Source organism: Haliotis cracherodii, unplaced genomic scaffold, assembly GCF_022045235.1.
Source record: "Haliotis cracherodii isolate W230 unplaced genomic scaffold, xgHalCrac1.p SCAF_8, whole genome shotgun sequence".
Taxonomy (NCBI): domain Eukaryota; kingdom Metazoa; phylum Mollusca; class Gastropoda; order Lepetellida; family Haliotidae; genus Haliotis; species Haliotis cracherodii.
The window spans coordinates 56,879,010-56,901,635 of NW_027266341.1; the positions used below are offsets into that span (position 1 = coordinate 56,879,010).

At 42.7% G+C, this 22,626-nt stretch overlaps 1 protein-coding gene across 2 annotated transcripts in view; it reads left to right on the forward strand.

Annotated features, from left to right (window-relative positions):
* The window catches only part of LOC139449806 (uncharacterized), a 55,789-nt gene that overhangs the window by 23,673 nt on the left and 9,490 nt on the right, over nucleotides 1-22,626 (forward strand). The window contains exons 3-17 of one of the 2 annotated variants that reach the window (XM_071231344.1): nucleotides 651-772; nucleotides 8,092-8,148; nucleotides 8,727-8,797; nucleotides 9,938-10,040; nucleotides 11,113-11,181; nucleotides 12,503-12,594; nucleotides 13,693-13,766; nucleotides 15,315-15,397; nucleotides 16,583-16,666; nucleotides 16,953-17,005; nucleotides 17,733-17,810; nucleotides 18,870-18,930; nucleotides 20,516-20,630; nucleotides 21,053-21,117; nucleotides 22,460-22,562. In XM_071231344.1, the coding sequence (XP_071087445.1) occupies nucleotides 651-772; nucleotides 8,092-8,148; nucleotides 8,727-8,797; nucleotides 9,938-10,040; nucleotides 11,113-11,181; nucleotides 12,503-12,594; nucleotides 13,693-13,766; nucleotides 15,315-15,397; nucleotides 16,583-16,666; nucleotides 16,953-17,005; nucleotides 17,733-17,810; nucleotides 18,870-18,930; nucleotides 20,516-20,630; nucleotides 21,053-21,117; nucleotides 22,460-22,562 (1,230 nt within the window). Of the gene's footprint in view, nucleotides 1-167; nucleotides 773-8,091; nucleotides 8,149-8,726; nucleotides 8,798-9,937; nucleotides 10,041-11,112; nucleotides 11,182-12,502; nucleotides 12,595-13,692; nucleotides 13,767-15,314; nucleotides 15,398-16,582; nucleotides 16,667-16,952; nucleotides 17,006-17,732; nucleotides 17,811-18,869; nucleotides 18,931-20,515; nucleotides 20,631-21,052; nucleotides 21,118-22,459; nucleotides 22,563-22,626 lie in introns of those variants that run through there. The other variant, XM_071231343.1, reaches the window with a different exon arrangement.

Below are 22,626 nucleotides of genomic sequence, written 5' to 3' on the forward strand. Positions count from 1 at the left end.
TGGATCCCGTGTCGCTTCCCTCGTGTTGGACCAGGTACAAATCACGTTACATATCTCAGGGTAACAATCACAGCACGTGGACGAACGGTGCAGAGAAATCGAGCCCTGATTAATAATACCCGGACTTGATTAATCCTATGTGTTATTACGCCCGATTTGTCCGTGAAACGCCGTTGTTGTGTAGATTAGATATACGTAATACAACAGCGAGCTGACCCAGTCAAACGGTTCGTCATTGGATACCGAACCCTTCAGGGAGAACAGACACCAAGCCATGGCGACTCTACAAGACCGCGAGTTCACGTTACCTTTGATTAAAAGACAGGGATCGGTCAATCGAGTTTCTTTAAGCAGTTCCAATTTAAAATCCTTGGATCTTGGAGGTATATCTTTTGAGGGTGGAGGTGAGAAAGGAAGCTATGGCCACGCGTTGTATGCTGGAGCTGGGGAGATGGAAGAGAGGTTCAGTGAGTTTGGGGCGACGGAGTCAACAGCGTCTTACGAAGACGACACCGCGGAGGGTGGCCGACGACGAGCCGAGAGGGCTGCTGAGTTTGAGGTGGAGCACAACTGGATGCTGAAAGAAGCTGAGGAAAGGCAGTATAAGAAGTTTGACTCTTTGAAACGGAGAGTGGCTATCTATCTTCCAGATGAGGATCCTATCGAGAACATCAACCACCGTCTGGCGGAGATCCAAGCGATGGTCAAGCCACGGGCTGAGATGTCCAGCTTCATCAAGGACTTGGATCCTCAACAGATGGAAAGAATACTGGTGAGTACGATTTTCTTTTAACGTCTGCAAGATGCAGCCTGGTTGAGTGAGTGAATATGGTTTTAGGCCACTTTTAGCAATATTCCAGCAATATCACGGCGGGGGTCACAAGAAATGGGCTTCACACATTGTACCCATGTCGGGAATCGAACCCGGATCTTCGGCGTGACGAGCGAACGCTTTAACCACTAGGCCACCCGACTACCCCTCAGCCTTGTTGAAGGCTGTAGGGTAGCCTTGTGGGGAAAGCGTTCGCACGTCACGCCAAAGAACTAGGTTGAATCTTTATTGGTACAGTGTGTTAAGGTCATTGTATTGGGATATTTATAAAAGCGCTGTATGTATCCCAGCCTACGCAAGGGGACATGTTCTATCTGCAAACGGGTTAGTGATTAAGGTTTACGCCGATTTGGCAATATTCCATGTAGGGATTCGAACCCAGATTTTCGACGTGATGAGCAAACACTTCACCCATGGCCCACTTTTATCGCCCCTGAAACATTTAAGGGAAACACCTGTTATTAGTAGACTGATAGTCGTGTTTTCTTCTATTTTTGAAGTTAATAAATTTAGTTTTGAAAAAAAAAGTAAACACTATTGACATGATACACAAAAATACACTGAATTAATAACTGACCCGATTATTAATATATGTTATCACTACGTGTATCATTTGCATGATGATGTCAATAAAAAAAATCCGACATCATATTTTTTAACAATTATATCAATTATAAGACAAAGTGTACACGCCTGTACACTGTGTTACCGATTTTAAATGTTTCATTTTCGAAGACACTCCAACACTTCTTTGAACTGATGCATATGACGAAAACCTGAATTATTATTGTAATATTACCAAATATGTAAGTGTAAATACAAGGTTCCAGGTTGTGGATATTACTAATCCTTTAATCTGCTAACGATAAGCGCTTAATACAAATCAGATCAACTCTGTCTGGGGTGACTGTCAGATTATATGGCTCGGTGCTATCTACCACTGCCCTGTCCAACCTTTAGGAAATGAATGGTTCGGAAAACGTATAATCAATATCTGATTGATTAGTGATTGGCCCTGCCAATCAGCTGGTCGTCTGAGGTATAACACCATGGTACAATGAAGGTCCTGGGGTATGTGGTATTTGTGTACACAACGTGCGGTCAGAATTCGACCTTTGCGAAACGGCTGGTTGGGTGAGAAGGGATAATGTGTTTCTCCAGAATTTGGATGGTTCCTTTAGACAATTAAAGGGTGCGTTTTGGTAAAAAAAATTATATTCAGAAAGAATAAATCTATGCTGATGAACAGTGTTGTTATTGAAGTTATCCAACGAAAGCAACTTCAAAAATATATTATGTAACAAGAATTATATTATTGTATTTTTACGAAAACAATACAGCATTTACGAAAGATATAAATCACCGGTTTTATTGTTTCATACGTCATCGGATATTGGTGAATTTTGTCATATTTTGATAAACGTTCTCTTCTCCACATGCGGTTTTTTTTTTTTATAAAATGTACCATTTAAATCATTAGTGTCATGGTTATAGGTTCTAATTTTCTTAAATTTAACATAACACTTCAAAGCTTGCAAAACAAGTTTAGAATTCCCATCAACCTCATATTTCTAGAATTAATGAGTAATCCTCAAATATTAGTGAACTTTAATCTTTAATTAAGTGAACTTTATTTCCCATTTTTGTCCATGTAATCGGTCATTTTAAACATACATTTTGTGACAGTTTTCAAATTATACATACCTTTAAATGGTATACAATTTGGCATATATTTGAAGGTTATCATCAATATGTTGGTAAATTTAGAAGAATATTCCTTAAATATTAGTGCTTTTTTCACTTTAATAAGCACATACTTGCACAAGTTAAAATGTAGTGACGAAATAATATGAACGTACAATATCACGTGTATAGTATTACTAAAGCTGGAGGGGGCACGTGTGGCCCAGTCGTCTAAAGCGCCGCGATTCGCTGTGCAGAGTTGCGTCCCTTGGGCACGCCAGAAACCTATGATTGTGGGTTCGAAACCCGGTTCGCCCCGATTATGTTTCTAGGTTTGTCAGCACCATACCCGTGCTCGTGGGTTTCACCGAAGTGGTAAACGTCTGATATCTGCATCACTTCGGGCTTTCCTCCCACATTAAGCTGACACGCCGCGATATAACTGGAATACTGTTAAAAGCGGCGTTAAACCTAACTCACTCACTAAATGGGGTGGTCGGGTAGCCTAGTGGTTAAAGCGTTCGCTCGTCACGCCGAAGACCGGGGTTCGATTCTCGACATGGGTACAATGTGTGAAGCCCCGTCGTGATATTGCTGGAATATTGCTGGAATATTGCTAAAAGTGGCGTAAAACCGTACTCACTTACTAAACACCCCCCAACACCCTTCTCCAGTCTCACTAGCGTCCCTCAATCAAGCGAGAACCCATGAAAAGGTTAAGTCGTCAACATTCCCCGACAACAAGCAGGCATGAAAAAACGAGCTATTGGGTCCGCAAGGCATTATCAAGGACTAGCGTCGGCTTACATTAATGAGCTTATTCCCGATTCATTTATCACGTTGAATGCAAGACAAACCCTGGGAGATCAATGGAGACAAAAACCTTAAGTTGTTGTTATGCTGATAGTTTCCGATACCGCGATATAACGGGGGAATACCGTCCGCGTCGTATAGAGGAAGACACCTGACACTGTACACAACCTGGTGAGTTGTGACGTCATGACAACTAAATACCTGCACTTTAACACACCGTCTTTGAATGTGAATGTTTTTTGGGTAAATTCGAAAACATGATTTAGGAACTATAAGTCCAGAAATGCTTACCAAGTCTGTGATTCGCTGCATATACCGATGACATTGAGTGAGTGAGTGAGTGAGTATGGTTTTACGCCGCTTTTAGCAATATTCCAGCAATATCACGGCGGGGAGCACCAGAAATGGGCTTGTACCCATGTCAGGAATCGAACCCGGGTCTTCGGCGTGACGAGCGAACGCTTTAACCACTAAGCTACCCGACCGCCCCCCGATGACATTGCAACTGTTCTGTGCATATGCCTGTATAAAAAGGTACCAATGTCCAAGTTAGATATCCCGATGCTATTGAAGCTTTTCGATAATTATCCTGATCAAATATTTTGAAAACGATGTGACGGTTTCATAAATATTCCGATAATGATGTTGTAATTCGATAATTATCCCGATAAAGATGTTCTGATTCGATACATACCCCGATAACGGTTTTGACATTCGATAAATATTCCGATAACGGTTTTGTTTTTTCGATAGCTATCCCGATAATGGTTCTGTTATTCGATAGATATCCCGATAACGGTTTTGTGGTTCATTAAATATCCCGATAACGATGTTGTAATTCGATACATACCCCGATAACGATGTTGTAATTCGAAAAATACCCGATAATGGTTTTGACATTCGGTAAATATCCCGATAACGGTTTTGTGGTTCAATAAATATCCTGATCAAATGCATAGTTTGAAAACGGTGTTTCGGTTCCATAAAATATCCCAATAACGATGTTATTCGATAATTACCTCGATAACGATGTTGTAATTCGATAAATATCCCGATAACGACGTTGTAATTCGATAAATACCCCGAAAACGATGTTGTAATTCGATAAATATTCCGATAACGGTCTTGTAAATCGATAAATATCTCGATAACGGTTTTGACATTCGGTAAATGTCCCGATAAATGTTTTGTGGTTTCGATAAATACCCCGATAACGACGTTGTCAGTCGATAGATATCCCGACAACGGTTTTGTGGTTCAATACATATCCTGATATTTGTTTTGTTATTTGGTGAATAGGGAGGAATTCAATTAGTTCAAGGCTAAGTCATCCATTGCAGCCATGGCGACAACAGCCTCATGCACAGGTGCATTGTCCTAATGGAACAACACACCTTCAGTATATATAATAACATTGATATATCTCACGCAGTTGCCTAAGCATAATAATGACCATTAATAGCCTGACCTATCGGCGTCAGTCCACCAGTGGGATTCCTTTGGAATCTCCAAGAAAACCGAATCTATCATCTTGCGCAGCTGATGGAACAGGAATTTGCCTTCTTCGAAACGCCAGATGTTTCCACTGTTTTGACTGTTGTTTGGTCTCTGGAGGAGATGTACCTGAGAATTACCCATGGTTACAAAGCGCTCTGCAAAAAAACAGCTGGGTCTGCGTCAAACGACTCAAATTCTCACGGGGGATGAGGAACCTGTTGAAACCTTGAAACCCACGGGGATGAAACCTTTATCATGCCCAGTTAATTCCTCAGAAAATGCTCAATTTTCTCATGAGTTGTTGTTTTACGCCGCACTCAGCAATATTCCAGCTGTATGACGGTGGTCTGTAAATACGTTTACCACTTCGGTGAAACCCACGAGCACGGGTATGGTGCTGACAAACCAAGTAACATAATCGGGGCGAACCGGGATTCGAACCAACAATCATAGGTTTCTGGCGTGCCAAAGGGACGCAACTCTGCACAGCGAATCGCGGCGCCTTAGAAGACTAGGCCACCCATGCCCACCCCCCCCCCCCCCCCCCCCCCCCCTCGCTAAGCTGAGAAAAAGATACAGGTTGAACAAATGTAGTAACGGGTATGTGACTGACTTGATACATGATGAAATGTCATGATGACATATATAGCACCTCTCGTTCTCATGCCATAACGGGAGCTCACGTTATTTTGGTTCTGGCAAAATTCAATTATGCAACGCGAATGATTTGGTGAATGCCCATTCATCGGTCAGTCAACGCTTAGTTATTATTACGTCCGAAAAATACGAGAGCGTCTTTTAGGGGCAATACGGCATTCATCATAACAGAAATACATAAAAATATACTGCATTATCGAGGATGCGCCAAGGTCAAGGTCAACGTGTTCAGCCCATCATCCTCGCCCGCCTCCGTGGTCTAATGGTAGAGCGTCTGCCCGGAGAGCGGAAGGTCCGGGGTTCAATCCCCAGCCGCGTCATACCAAAAGTCGTTAAAAGATGGTACTTGATGTTACCCTGACTGGCGCTCGGCATTAAGGGCTAAAACAAGAACTGGTCGGCTCGGAGTCAGTATACTGTGTCTGAGTAGGGTATTCATGTTAAACTGCGGCGTGGTATCACAGTGAGCTAGCACTATACATCGGCATCAGTCCGGACTAGTACAAGCAGCCACACACACACAAACACGTGCATCCACGTCGCTATATAAGTGCAATAATCTTGGACGCGACGTTAAACCCCATTTCACCTCACCTCACCATCATCCTCGAAATCCGCACGTGATCGGTGTCCTACATACGGGTACGTGTGTGTAGAACAACACGATCATTTCGTGCTGTTGTTAGCTGACCCGAGTTCACCTCATCAGCAACACATTTACTTACTCTCCATCTTGTTTAACACTACAATTCACAATAGTCTTTACCTCGCTGCTTCTGCTGGTCATATTGTATTATCTTCACGCCTGATTCATCTTAATATTCTCAGTGAGTTATTATTAGCTGTTATCTTCATTAATCAATTAATAGCAGTCCCTGGGCTGATCTGCCTGGGTAAATATTGCGTGATGGACAGTAAACTTCACAACCTGACTATACGACAGCATGGCTGCTTTGATTACTGTTACCCACTCCGGCGATCTTACTAAGAGATTCGAGGGACGGTGGGGTAGCCTAGTGGTTAAAGCGTTCGCTCGTCACGCCCAAGACCCGGGTTCGATTCCCGACATGGGAACAATGTGTGAAGCCCATTTCTGGTGTCCCCCGCCGTGATATTACTGGAATATTGCTAAAAGCGGCGTAAAATCATACTCACTCACTAAGAGGTTCTCGTTTTTCGTCGCTAAAAAAATATAGGGATTGGTAGGTCTAATTATGGTTTATTTTTTATTATTTTCTGAACGACTCAGAACGTATTCACAATCGTGCTAAATGAAAACAAAGATGTAGTTAAGTAGTAAATAGGTCTATGTGGCTTCTGTTAGAAAATATATCAGGAATGCAATGACTTTTTGCCATGACGGGTTACGACAAAAAGTGCAACTTCGAACATATTGAATGCGAAACCGGATTAAGAATGCATTATGTTTTTAATCTTTCGGGTCGGTCGGTGACGGGAAACAAAAAACTGTTGATATGGAATCAAAAACACTATTACAGTGCGTGAGTTGGGTTTAACGCCGTTTTTAACAATATTCCAGTTATATCACAGCGTGTCAGCTTAATGTGGGAGAAAAGCCCGAAGTGATGCAGGTCTCAGACGTTTACCACTTCGATGAAACCCACGAGCACGGGTATGGTGCTGACAAACCTACAAACATAATCGGGGCGAACCGGGATTCGAATCCACAACCATAGGTTTCTGGCGTGCCCAAGGGACGCCACTCTGTACAGCGAATCGCGGCGCCTTAGACGACGGGGCCACCCGTGCCCCCCGCTATTACAGGAAGAATACACTCTCAAGCACGCACGCATGTGTGTTTATTGTACACATTCCATTCAAGATGACATTACAATTATACTGTTTGATTTAGCCATGTCTCCAGTTGACAACGACAGGAAGTAATCTCGTCATGATTTATGACGTGTACACAAGACATTGAACATGTATCACCTGGAGATGGGTTCAGCCTGTTGGCTGGATAGGCGCCGCACATCAAAGTACACAGCTATTTAACAGCACTTTACCGTCCGATCTAAGCCTTGTTAAACTGACGTCATGTGAACCTACTCATGAAACCTTGGTGATTTTGCGTGCTTGATCGTTGGTTGGTTGGTTTTTTGTTTATCGCCGCACTCAGCAATATTCCAGCCATATGAAGGCGTTCTGTAAATAATCGGGTCTGGACCAGACAATCCAGTGATTAATATCATGAACATCGATGTACACAATTGGGATCGATGACATGCATCATCCCCTCTGTACAGGTGCGCGTCTTAGATTTCGAGTGACTGACTTTGGTTTTTCGCCGCACTGAACATTATTTCAGTTATATCGCAGCTTGTCAGCCGTTGGAGGAAAGTGATACAGGTCTTAGACGTTTACCACTGTGGTGAAATCCACTTTGTGCTAACAAACCTAGAAACCTTATCATTCAGAACCTGGGATTCGAACTCACAATCATAGGCTTCTGGCAAGTGTAAGGGACGTCTCTTAGACCAGTAGGCCACACGTGCCCCATTGTGATTTAGGGAATTAAAGGAAGCTATCGATCGATACCAAAAGGCTTGAAGACATACATTGACACCTGATCTAAATATCTGTTTCAGAAGGTGACAAATACAGACGCGCAGAAGATACGGGAGGAGAGACGCAAAGGATGGCGGGTGAGTGAGTGTGGAAACGTGTTTCACATAACGTTATGTGAAGGCGACGTACTACCTACATTTTTCCCGTGTTCTAATAACAAAACGATATAGATCTGTGATAATCTAGTTGTTTTACTGTCCCTTGTTTTTTATGATCAAACTGTATGCTTTATTACTGTATAACTTGATTTAGTCATGATGTGGCTGAAATTTTGCCGATGTGACTATAAATATTCACTCACACACTTACTAATAACAAAGGTAGTCAATTCAATCACTGGATTGTGTGGTTCCCCCCACCCACCAAACCCACCCACCAAACCCACCCCCCTTACATGATCTACACTACCCCACTGAGGCGGCCGGGCACCAAAAACAACGTAGACCTAGAATTCAAATGATTACCGTAAAAAAACAACTTTAACTCAAAAGGAATCGAATGTGTCAATTCATAGATACCCTTTCTTTAACTACATCTAAATTAATATATTCAATGTATATATATAGTGTGGTGTTTTTAGTATAAACTGTAATTTGAAATAAAAGAAAATGAAAATTGGAATTCTATTCAAATGAAGACGTGTATGTGTTTGCAGCCCGTGGATCGCTTGGCCTATGCCGTCAATATGGTGGGACTGATAGCGCGGTCAGCCGTCCCCAGGAGGAGGTACGTATGTACTGTTATGTGTGCGTTGTAGTCTAGTTAAAAGAAGCCATTGAGCTCGTGTATAAAGCGCTTAATCCACAAACGATCCTTTCGTTATTTTTTGGTTTTCTTGGTGCGCGTAGTTGTGGTTATAACACCGTCTATTGTGCAGAAAGGGATTCCATTGTGACGTATTTAGAACAGGTGTTGCTTCAGGTCTTCTGGCCTTTTGGTATCGATGGATGTCTTCATTTTACTATCCTTTCCTTTACCTCTGGTGTATAGTGTTTTGTATAAAAAAATAATGGTCGCGGCCAAGATTATTGCACTTATATAGCGACGTGCATGCACGTGTATGTGTGTGTGTGGCTGCTTGTACTAGTCCGGACTGATGCCGATTTATAGTGCTAGCTCACTGAGATACCATGCCGCAGTTTAACACGAATACCCCACTCAGACACAGTATACTGACTCCGAGCCGACAAGTCCTTGTTTTAGCACCTTAATGCCGAGCGCCAGACAGGGTAACAACAAGTACAATCTTTTAACGTCTTTTTGTATGACGCGGCCCGGGATCGAACCCCGGACCTTCCGATCTCCTGGCGGACGCTCTACCACAAGACCACGGAGGCGGTCTGGTTATATATAGAGTGGATGAAAGAGCAATAAACGTATGGAGTGAGTGAGTGAGTGAGTTGGGTTTAACGCCGCTTTTAACAGTATTCCAGTTATGTCGTGGCGTGTCAGCTTAATGTGAAGGAGGAAAGCCTGAAGTGATGCAGGTCTCAGACGTTTACCACTTCGGTGAAACCCACGAGCACGGGTATGGTGCTGACAAACCTAGAAACATAATCGGGGTGAACCTAGATTCGAACCCACAATCATAGGTTTCTGGCGTGCCCAAGGGACGCCACTCTGTACAGCGAATTGCGGCGCCTTAGACGACTGGGCCACCCGTGCCCCCTATACGCATGGAGATAAGGCGCATTCACATATTCAAAATACGCTTTTATTCAATAAGGTGATGTTACCTGTTGTGATTGTATTTATACGTGTTGTGATGTTGTTGTTTTCGCATGGTTTTGCCTGAAGACACACAGCAATAATGCCCGGTCATCTGTTCCGAATAGACTCTGACATTCTTCGCCGTTTCATTTGCAGACATTTTAACGACAAGGATCCGGAAGTGTCCACTTCAGTTCTCAGACGAATGCGACGGAAACAGGGCACTAATGGCCAACCGAAAACAGCGTTCAAGTCTAGTGTAAGTAACAGTCCCATGTTCCACGAGTGAGTGAGTGAGTTGGGTTTAACGCCGCTTTTAACAGTATTCCAGTTATATCACGGCGTGTCAGCTTAATTTGTGAGGAAAGCCCGAAGTGATGCAGGTCTCAGACGTTTACCACTTCGGTGAAACCCACGAGCATGGGTATGGTGCTGACAAACCTAGAAACATAATCGGGACGAGCCGGGATTCGAACCCACAATCATAGGTTTCTGTAGACGACTGGGCCCCCCGTTCCCCAGGTTCCACGAATCAATCCTAGTACTAGATCTAGTGACCCGTAAAGATCCGGAGTAGAATAGGTCTTCAGCAACCCATGCTTGCCGTGAAAGGCGACCATGCTTGTCGTAAGAGGTGACTAACGGGATCGGGTGGTCAGGCTCGCTGACATGGTTGATGCATGTCATCGTATCCTAACTAGTACGTGGACCGATACTCATGATGTCAATCATTGGATTGCCTGGTCCAGGATCGATTATTTACAGACCGACTTCCCGTAGATGGAATATTGTTAAGTGCGGCGTTATTGAACAAACAAACATATAGCTGGACTATTGCTGAGTTTGGCGTTAAACAAACAAAATTAGGACTAGTACTGACTTAAGTCGTAACAGTCGTAGAGCTACGATCGCTTTGTGAACCAGGGTCCACGGTACATGACAGTCTGGCATTTCGACGGTACCATAGTCATATGTGCTTTATCACATTATACACAGAACGCGGTATGACTTTCATAAGTACACTCCCGGGCAAAAGATAGTTACACACACATGTTTGATTGTGGCTAAACTTGAAACAGCCAAGGAATGGCGAAGGCCTTGAGCGTCTACCTTGGTGAAAAAGACGAGCACGGATATGAGGCACACAATCAAAGTGAAACTGGGATTCGAACTCACTCATAATCTTAGGATTCTTGCACGTCTAAGGGAGACAACTGTACACAGTGAATTGCGGCGCTATAGACGAATGTCCCCTTCTTTTGTAGAAGAGCAATTAACATGGTAAAACCTTGACATGTATGTAAACAATATATTTTCGCTTTTGTTTTCAGCTCAGTTTTGACATGCAGTTAGCTCTTACAACACAACCCGAATACAGGAGTAATTACCACCTGAAGAGGGTAAGTTCACAATCCATCGCATTTATAGAGTTATTATCTATAGTTGATATCAGTTTAACGCTGTTTAACGCCTCTTCTGAAGCCTTCCAGTTAAATCGCGGCGTGTCAGCTTAATGTGGGAGGAAAGCCCGAAGTGATGCAGGTCTCAGACGTTTACCCCGTTGTTGAAACCCACGAGCACGGGTATGGTGCTGACAAACCGGGACCCCAAGTCATATGTTTCTGTCGTGTCCAAGGGACGCAACTCTGCACAGCGAATTGGGGCGACTGGGCCACCCGTGTCCCACAATATCATGTGGATGACAATGGTGACTTTGCTAATTCTGTGGCAACGTACCCCAGCGACGAGTAGCGTTGATCACACTATACTTTCAAGCACAGATGTACCTGACGACACCCGATTAATTACAAACTGCTTAACTGTAGCAGAATTATTGCTGACTAGCGTACATGTTTAACGTCAACGCCAGATATTACAAGCTCGTTAATCAGGCGAAATCACTGGGCGTATAAGGCAAAATTGGGATGAAAGCTATCTGGGTGTATCAAGCTAAAATCAACTCACTAAAAGCTTCGTCAGTATTAGGAAGACTTACACGATGGGTGCACCAAGCCTTGTGGGTCTCTTACCACTTTGGACACGTCCATTATTTCACAACATGTGACCAACCCAGAGATAAGGGACTTTATGGGTGAAAAATAACATTGTGACTTCTAATTATTTTTTAAAATTACATTAAACCTCTGCTACCACAGAAATACAATTCATAAGTTTCAATTCACATTTATTACAGCGTAACATGGTATCAAACATTTGGACTCCCAAATGCAAAGTCCCATTTTCACACACGTTTTTATAATTGCATCTTTTAGATATAATGTTTGATTATTGAAAGTAGACATATATGCTGAAATGTTTTGAAATATTGTTATTACATTACGATCTAAGGGGTGAAAAATATAATAATTTTGTGCAGTCTGCACACATTTTTTAACGGAAGTAAGCTGACGTCACACGTGTTTCTTAATGACGTCATATCTCAATTGTATCCCAGCACCCATAAGGTTCCTTTTTGCCTGGTCACGAATTATGCCTGTCAGTCAAATAGAAGACGTCCCTCCCTCTCTCAGGGGCGGTCGGGTAGCCTACTGGTTAAAGCGTATGCTCGTCTCGCCCAAGACCCGGGTTCGATTCCCGACATGGGTACAATGTGTGAAGCCCATTTCTGGTGTCCCCCGCCGTGATATTGCTGGAATATTGCTAAAAGTGGCGTAAAACCATACTCACTCACTCACTAACTCACTCCCTCTCTCAATGCAGGTGTCGTGGGTGCTGCGCGCCACCAAGGCCTTCAAGCATCTGTTCCCATCGGAGATGGAGAGGGAGCTAGCCCGAGTTGTCGCATACGAAAGGTGGGTGTCCCTTGTCCATTTCCCTCTCTGCCCAAAGAAGGGACAAAAAAGAGTTGTAAGCCTTTAATTTAACTAAACAGCCGGGCAAAAGAAAGTAAACACTTGGAAATTGGATTGGGCCAAAACCGCACCAAGCCGAAAACTGGCCCCGAAACACTGCTCAAGGTTCATAACACAACTATATTACTCGTATCAAATGCATCACCATCGGGTAACCAATTCTTATTTGTTTCATATTTACCACCAACAAACACGGGTGTGTGGTTTCTTTTGCCAGGTATTTGATCGTGATAGTGATTCATAAACACATGCTCATGATATAGTCGGAATCGTACAATCAACTCTGATTTTAGCAAAGATTTCCATTGAATATGAAAATGGTTTTGTTGTTTATATTTCAGTGATCTACGCAACACATACACTGTCGGCGTCAGCGTGTTGTGTTGATTTTACGTTTATGTTGTTTTGTTTTCACGTTTATGTTGTGTTGATTTCACGTTTATGTTGTGTTGATTTCACGTTTATGTTGTGTTGTTTTCACGTTTATGTTGTGTTGTTTTCACGTTTATGTTGTGTTGATTTCACGTTTATGTTGTGTTGTTTTCACGTTTATGTTGTGTTTTATTCACGTTTATGTTGTGTTGTTTTCACGTTTATGTTGTGTTGTTTTCACGTTTATGTTGTGTTGATTTCACGTTTATGTTGTGATGTTTTCACGTTTATGTTGTGTTGATTTCACGTTTATGTTGTGTTGATTTCACGTTTATGTTGTGTTGATTTCACGTTTATGTTGTGTTGTTTTCATGTTTATGTTGTGTTGTTTTCACGTTTATGTTGTGTTGATTTCACGTTTATGTTGCGTTGTTTTCACGTTTATGTTGTGTTGTTTTCACGTTTATGTTGTGTTGATTTCACGTTTATGTTGTGTTGATTTCACGTTTATGTTGTGTTGATTTAAGTCCTTCTCAAACATGATCGATGTATTTGAAAGGTATTTCATGTTGTGTCAGTTATGTACGTTTATGTTGCCTCGTATAACTATGCTGAAAGTAGACGAGTCGATGTATTGTTGAATATTGATATAATGATGTATCACAGGTACGATGACAATCGCCATCTCGCCTACCAGGGCCGGGCGCCGGAGAGATTCTACTATATCCTGTCTGGAAGAAGTAAGTTGGTTATAAGGTTTATAACGATGGTGATTTGATCACTGGGCTACCTGTGTCCTGCTTGAAGCTGGAGTCTCGATGGGAAATGGCACATCATCATATAAAACATGTTTCTCTTTCTAGTGAGTGAGTTAACAAGTTTTGCGCCACTTCTAGAAATATTCCAACCATATGTTGGTGTGGAGGGACACCAGAAATGGGCTTCACATATTGTACCCATGTGGGAATCGAATCTAGGTCTTTAAAAGATTACGAGCTAACGCTTTTACCAGTCCACCCCTACCCCCGTTTCTCTTCAATCCCTGAGGTTAGTCCAATTGTTAATGTTTTGCCTTTTAAAATAGTCCGAGTTAGATTTTTTGGTATGAGTTGCGACACATGCCCCCTCCCCCAAACCTGTCTAAAATATGAATGTTTCAGCAGATGAACGGGAGATGAGCGAGTGGGGGGATAATATGCATGTACATCTAAACACGCAATGTTTCAGCAGATGAACGTACTCAATGTTTCAGTAGATGAACGGGTGGATGATTGAATGGGTGGATATTATGCATGTACATCTAAACACGCAATGTTTCAGTGGATGAACGGATGGTTGAGTGAGTGAGTGGATATTATGCATGTACATCTAAACACGCAATGTTTCAGCAGATGAACGTGTGGATGAGTGAATGAGTGGATATTATGCATGTACATCTAAACACGCAATGTTTCAGTAGATGAACGTGTGGATGAGTGAATGAGTGGATATTATGCATGTGCATCTAAACACGCAATGTTTCAGTAGATGAACGGGTGGATGAGTTGAGTGAGTGGGTGAATAATATGCATGTACATCTAAACACGCAATGTTTCAGTAGATGAACGGGTGGATGAGTGAGTGGGTGGATATTATGCATATACATCTAAACACGCAATGTTTCAGTAGATGAACGGGTGGATGAGTGAGTAGGTTGATGAGTGGGTGAGTGGATATTATGAATATATATTTGTGAGGGAGTGTGTGGATGACATTTTGGGATAATCATAATAATCACAATAATTCATATTGCGCTATAATTCAACACCACACAGGAGTATGCTCAAAGCGTTACACTATTATTATACCGGTCACTGGAACAGTCTGCACTCGATTGTATTTTCAGCTCCCTAGGGAGTATGATGATTGTAAGGCAGTGTAATGAGGGTACATGCTGAGTTCGTGGGCATGCGTTTATAAAAACAACATGTGGTTCGTGTGTGTGCGTGTAGGTATAAATATAGGTGTGCACATGCATACGTATGTATCTAGGTATGCGTGTGTAGAATGTATAGTGTGCATGCATACATCCTTATATGCAAGTATGGAATGTATTTGGGTTTTTGTATATTCTATACAGTGTTACTACGTTTATAACGAACACGTTTATAACGAAACATGTTTTGATTCCGTTCGTTTGCTGTATATATGCTGTATATATGATTATAACGAACTACGGTTATAACGAACTAAAAGGAGTGATCACTTTGAGTTCGTTATAACCGCAGTTTACTGTACCTATATTCCAGTCCAGCGACTTAGGGAGTACCGACTGACGTCAGGCTGTATAAACAAATCCATGGGTTTCCTCAGCAAGGGAATGACGTCAAACGTGAGTATTAATTTTATGAAACTCCATCCTCGTAGATCGCGGGTATGTTTGTCTTCGTCCTGATTACTACCCTTAGATCATGTTGACAGCAGAGTTTTACCACCGCCATGGCTAGAGTTTGGTTTATATATTATACGAAATAGACGGCAATGCAACAAAATACAAATTAATCGTTTAATTGCGAAAAGAAAACTGTTTTAAGTTCCACTTTCATCACGAAAGCAGAAAACAAAATATGAATGTAAAAAAGAAAAGTAAAAGCGACTATTCTAATGAATAAGCTATCGTTCCTACACATTGAAAGGAAATGTAGCTTAACTCAAACCAAAATCGAAGCCCCGTTAATCAAGTGTGGTGGAATGGGGTTTAACGTCGCGTCCAAGATTATTGCACTTATATAGCGACGTGCATGTACGTGTGTGTGTTTGAGTGGCTACTTGTACTAGTCCGGACTGATGCCGATTTATAGTGCTAGACCATGAACATGAATACCCTACTCAGACACAGTATACTGACTCCGAGCCGACCAGTCCTTGTTTTATCCCCTTAAAGCCGAGCGCCAGACAGGGTAACAACAAGTACCATCTTTTAACGTCTTTTGGTATGACGCGGCCGGGGATCGAACCCCGGACATTCCGCTCTCCGGGCGGACGCTCTACCTCTAGGCCAGGGAGGCGGTCCCGTTAATCAAGAGTATCGTTCCTATAGAAATGTGACGGATTAACAATGTAACAAACAAATACTTACGTGCCCAACGTGCTTTTCCAAAACGTTAATTGTCCGGCCTAACGGGGTTTCGCCCGATAAAGTAACGTAGTTTACACTTTTGTTGTTCATATTACGATCCAGGGTGCCGTTGTACAAAACAACCTTAGCGCTGCGACTGTCGTAACTCTAACCTTAAGGCGTGGGAGTTCCGATCACCTTAGCGCTAAGATCGCTTTGTACAGCTGGCACCACCATATACAGTGAAACCTCTTTTCCCAGGACCCTGTTAATCATGGACGATCTTGTTGGGAACATATGTGCATATACAAGGGAACATCACCCCCATAGTCGTGATTCGTTCATCCGGACATTGGTCTAACCAGACGATTACAATGGCAAGGTACCGTCCAGATTAACGAGGTTTCGCCGTAATCACGTGTCATGTGCATCATTGCATCTGTGCTCCTTTGTTTTCAGCCTGAGGATGTGGAGGGCACCTTTCCCAGTGAGTTTCACCTGGTTGCCAAGGGACCCGTTGAGGTTTTGATGTTACACAGAGATGTGAGTAACCATAGCAACACAGTACATGACTTTTGATCCAAACAGCTACCCATGTCAGAGTCGTTTCTAATACAACTGGGTTTGACTCTGAGATACTGAGAAACTCTGGTCAATGTAAATTCAAGTAGGCGAGTGAGTCGGCTTTTACCAAGGTATTGACAGTATCCAGATATTGATCCCTCGTTTCAGGGGTGTTAGTATGTGCATAATGATAAAGCTCTGTATTTTTTATCCGAATATTAACATTGCTTCCATAGAAAAATAAACAGAGATGTTTTACTTTCAGGATTTCATCCGACTTCAGCACACAACCCAGAGCCCACCTATAGACTTTCTATGGTAGGTTACCAGTAGCATACCCGTAACGTGCACGTACTATTCCCGCAACATACCCGTTACATACCCGTAACATACCCGTCACGTTCCAGTAACATACGAGTAATATTCCCATAGCATTCCCGTAACATAGCCGTAACATTTCCCAGACATAGCCATAACATTTCCTTAATATTCCCGTAACATAGCCGTAACATTTCCCAGACATAGCCGTAACATTTCCCAAACATAGCCGTAGCATTCCCGTAGCATACCCGAAACATTTCCTTTATATTCCCGTAACATAGTCGTAACATTTCCCAGACATAGCCGTAACATTTCCCAAACTTAGCCGTAGCATTCCCGTAGCATACCCGAAACATTTCCTTAATATTCCCGTAACATACCTGTAACATTTCCCAAACATACCCGTAACATTTCCCAAACATACCCGTAACATTCTCGTAACATAACCGTAGCATACCACTAGAATACCTGTAACATACCCGTCCCAGTAGCTTACTGATATATCTGCATACAGCTGCCAGGAAGAAGTAGCTTCAGCTAATCTTGTTAAGGTTGCCATATACATAACAATATATGAAACAAACATATAGTCAATGTCAATAACATAAATACACTTTATTACGTCATGCGACGATGTTAATTTTGTTATGAATAAGCTTCCTAGGATTTGCTGTCATTGATTATCACCACAGTCAATATTCATGGTGACATGTTTCTCTCCCAGGTCACTGGACCTGTTTAAAGAGTTCCCCTGCGACCAGTTCCTGCACAACCATGACGCCATAGAGTTCACCTACTACGGGTAACACAAAGTCAGCCAACTGAGGCTTATTACATGAGACCTTACCGGTGTAGATCCGGGTTAGAGTAGGTCTTCAGCAACCCATGCTTGTCCTAACAGGCGACTAACGGGATCGGGTGGTCAGACCCTTTGACTTGGTTGATGCATGTCATCGTATCCAAATTGCTTAGTTCAATGCTCATGATGTCAATCACTGGATTGTCTGCTCCAGACTCGATTATTTACAGACCATCGTCATATAGTTGGAATATTGCTGAGTGGGGTGTTAAACAACAAACAAACAAACATGAGACCTAATCGGCCTCATTGACCTGAATAAGTTAGTCAGTTGGGTTACTGTTGGAAACGTCAACTTCTATACAAGGGGGCATAATTCCCAACTAAAGATTTGTTATTTGGGAAACAGTTAAAAAATCGATTGATTTGTGTGGACCGGATAAACGTTTTTATTTCTATTTTCGGGGCAGAAAACTGAGGCCAATGAGGTTACTGAAATGTAAATTTTCTATATATTTGCTATGTACAATCAACGAATATCATCAATGACAGTTTTATTTCGGGGGAGGGGGGTATATATATATATGTAATCAGACAATCAAGTCACTGAGCCCGACCACCCGATCCATTTAGCCACCTCTAACGACCAGCAAATAGTTGTCTTCTAATGTGTCTTATCAGAGAGTTCATATTAACAGCACGTTTATGTATTTTCGACTTGCCAACTTTTTTGCGATATAACCTGTTAAGGATTGAGTGAGTGTAGCACGGCTTTGAACAGTTTCCCAGTTATATCACACCGTGTCAGCTTAACGTGGGAGGAAAGCTCTAAGTGATGCAAGTCTTAGACGTTTACCACTTCGGTGAAACCCACGAGCACGGATGTGGTTCTGACAAACCTAGAAACATAATCGGGGCGAACCGGGATTCGAACCAACGATCATACATTTCTGGCGTGCCCAAGGGACGCAACTCTGCACAGCGAATGGACCTATTAATGATGTGTATGGTAATAAGCATGTGTAAGTATCGCCCACTGAAGGTCATTTGTTCGTGTTTCAGTCAGAATCGAGTAATAGCGAAGGATGCTCACAATTCACCTTGGATTTACGTTATAAAATCGGTAAGTACAACTTCACATAGACTTTGTTACGTTCAAGGTTAAACACAACCAAATATTTTCCCATAGGCTTCTATAGTAACGTTAAAATTTTTTTTAAATAACTAAGCATTCAACAGCTATTACCTGTACGTGTGTTCACAGTTTGGCCTTAGAGCAGCAAGAAAAGAAGAAAAAAAATGACTAGCTTAGCCAGCTCCTTTTCCGAGTACAGGAAGCTAAACACACCGACCCCAGTTTCGCACCAAATGTCACATACTTGAAAATAGCTGTGGTCACATTCAGCATAAGTCATCATGTTGAAAAAGACAGTACTAAATAAAGAAAAACATGGTCAGTTTTAATAACTGGATGGATGTACATTTAAAAGACATAAAAATCTTACACAATATCCTCCAATCACAGCCTGCAGATATCTCTCGATCTGCACTGAAGGCTCGAAAACCGCACAGTCACAACTGGTTCTGATTTGGTGTAGTAGAACCTCAAGCAGCTTTCAACAATATTCAGTAATACCACACTGTGTTAGCATGATGTGGGAGCAAAGCCCCAACTGATGCAGATCTAAGACGTTAACCACTTTGGTGAAACCCACGATCTGAACGATCAATATTCAGGGAAATTCTGGGACTCCAACCCACGACCTTAGGTTTGTGACATGCGTATAAGGGACGCAACTCTGTATAGGAATCGCAGCGCCTTACCCGACTGGGCTCGTGATCAAAGCGAATTTTGGATTCGAACACACGACAGCGGATCCCGTCACAGTGATCGCTTCGTTTTAACGCGTTATCATTTGACTTCATATCGTAATCGTCAATATTTCAGCAATACAACGATGGCTTCCACTTTGATCACTAGCGACCCCCACTGTGGTCTAGTGGTAGAGCGTCCGCCCGGCGAGCGGAAGGTCCGGGGTTTCATGCTCAGCCGCGTCATACCAAAAGACGTTAAAAGATGGTACTTGTTGTTACCCTGTCTGGCGCTCGGCATTAAGGGGCTAAAACAAGGACTGGTCGGCTCGGAGCCAGTGTACTGTCTGAGTGGGGTATCCATGTTAAACTGCGGCATGGTATATCAGTGAGCTTGCACTATCAATCGACATCAGTCCACACTAGTACAAATACCCACACACACATGTGCATGCACGTCGCTAGATAATCTTGGACGCGACGTTAAACCCAACTTCACCTTACCTTGATCGCTAGCAAACTAGCCCCGGCATCGGTATTGTTATTATGAAACCCCCGATTGCTGTAAACCATCCACGATTTACCAGGGTGTTGTACCTTCATTCTGTTACGATATATTCTCTGGACCCATTCAGAAGTGACGTCACTATCTTTATATGCAGCTCTCTGTCAATGCCTCAGCACAGAATTCGGTTCGTTTATTTTATCATCGTGTTATTCAAATCGGTCTCAAAACGAAGCTCTGGGTCCAAGGTATATATCGTAATTGAATAGCGATATAATACCCGGGACTATCGAGGATGGCTGTGCGTAATGGTGCATCACCAGATCGTTCATCGGCGGATGGGGAGCCTTGTGGTTAAAGCGTTGAAATTCATTTATTTTTTATTTTTCAGGGGAACGTGAAAGTAGTTCGTGTTCAGTTCGTGGTGGACGTGCGGAATGATACAATGTTCGCGTCACAGAACACAGAGGAACTAGGTTGCGGAAGGGCATTTAGCCACGCCTCTGGTAAGAGTGAGTGAGTGAGTTGGGTTCAACCCCGCTTTTAACAGTTTTCCAGTTATATCGCGGCGTGTCAGCTTAATGTGGGAGGAAAGCCCGAAGCGATGCAGGTCTCAGACGTTTACCACTTCGGTGAAACCCACGAGCACCGGTATGGTGCAGACAAACCTAGAAACATAATCGGGGCGAACCGGAATTCGAACCCACAATCATAGGTGTTGTGATACCTCGGATCTTCGAAATCAAAATGAAAGAGGCATGATTTGGAAGACAACCCGCGTATCCATATCAGATATCGATGTGCCATGATACCCGGGATGGGTGAGAGAGTTGTATTCAACTTTGCTTCTCACAGTGCAATGTTCTAGGGATTTAGTTAAGAATTGTAAATATCTGCTCGTACAACATTGCTGCTGTATATTCGTCAGATATGCTTGGACTACTGGCTAAACAGCGGAAACTGAAGGGTCAGAGTGACATCAATCTGCCCGAGGTGAGATGTCAGGCAGTGAGGGTGTGTGAGTGTTGTTTTACGCCACAATATTTGATATTACGTGGTGGCACGTGGTCCTGTGTACAGCGCATAGTTAAGCCACGTTGGTGGCGGTGAGTGGTTGGATGGGTGACGGCTTGACTCTGAGAGTTTCTTGAGCTTGGGCCCTGCCCCACATATGTAGCACATGTGGTGTCTCCTTAGGCAAGTGACTTTGTTCGAAATATGCCTATGTTCGTGCAGTTTTGAATGGGTACCAGGTAGGATGACGGTTAACCTTCTACCGCCTCACAGGCAGCTTGAGTTGCATACATCCGAGGGAGCTGAGAATGAAATCGAGTGCACACTGATCCAGTGACTGGGGTAATAGTGTAGCGCTTTAAGCATGCCCCTTGTGGAAATATAGCGCAATATAAATGGTGAGTGAGTTGGGTTTAACGTCGCTTTTAACAGTATTCCCGTTATATCGCGGTGTGTCAGCTTGATGTGGGAGGAAAGCCCGAAGTGATGAAGGTCTGCAATATAAATGGCCTAGTAGTAGTAGTAGCAGTAGTAGTAGTAGTAGTAGTAGTTTTATTAATGATGTTGTGGTTGTTAATAATAATAATAATAATTATAAATGTTGCTATTGTTGTTGTAATTATTGTTGTTGTTGTGCCCACAGTCATCACACATTGTGAATCTCTGATACACATTATAGTTAGCTTTTACAAGCACAGGACACGCGAATCCGACTGTAATTCTAAGCTATAACTTCCATTTGGAGCATGTATACACGCACTCAAGTAGGTAAATAGTCAGTAATGTGAAATTAACTTTTCACTTTGAAATCTTAAATTACACTTCTTAAATAGGACACATTTAGTGGAGATTTGCGAGTGAGGGAGTGACTGGGGATAGTTTTAAGCCGCTATGAACACCATTTCTATAATGTCTCGAGCACGGTTATGAGTGAGTGAGTATGGTTTTACGCCGCTTTTAGCAATATTCCAGCAATATCACGGCGGGGGACATGAGACATGGGTTTCACACATTGTACCCATGTGGGGCACGGTCATGGTACTGACAGACCAAGTATCAAAAAGCTGGATCTGGAATTTGAACCCACAACCAACTGATCCTGGCTTGGCTAAGGGATGCAACTCTGCGCTGTGAATTGCGTCGCCTTAGACTTGTAGGCTGTCCTGCCCCATGTCTTGTGACACACGGGACAGTAAGAGAACTGTTACGTGCGCTTCTCGTGACGCTGCAGTCCCCAGCAGGAATACGCTAATGTTGAATAAAGTTTGAATACGTTTCAGAAGCTTGATTTGTTTTTACATTCACCCATCTATCTTTGTAGTTGATGAAGAGGCGGAAGTTGAATGGACGTCTATCAGCTGGGTCTCTGACTGACAGATCACACAACCGCAAGAAATCAAAATCAACCACTTTTATGGAGAAAGGTACAATTAAGGATTGCCTGTGTATTTTGTTTCGGTTCATAGAGGCATGAATCGTAAAACCGAT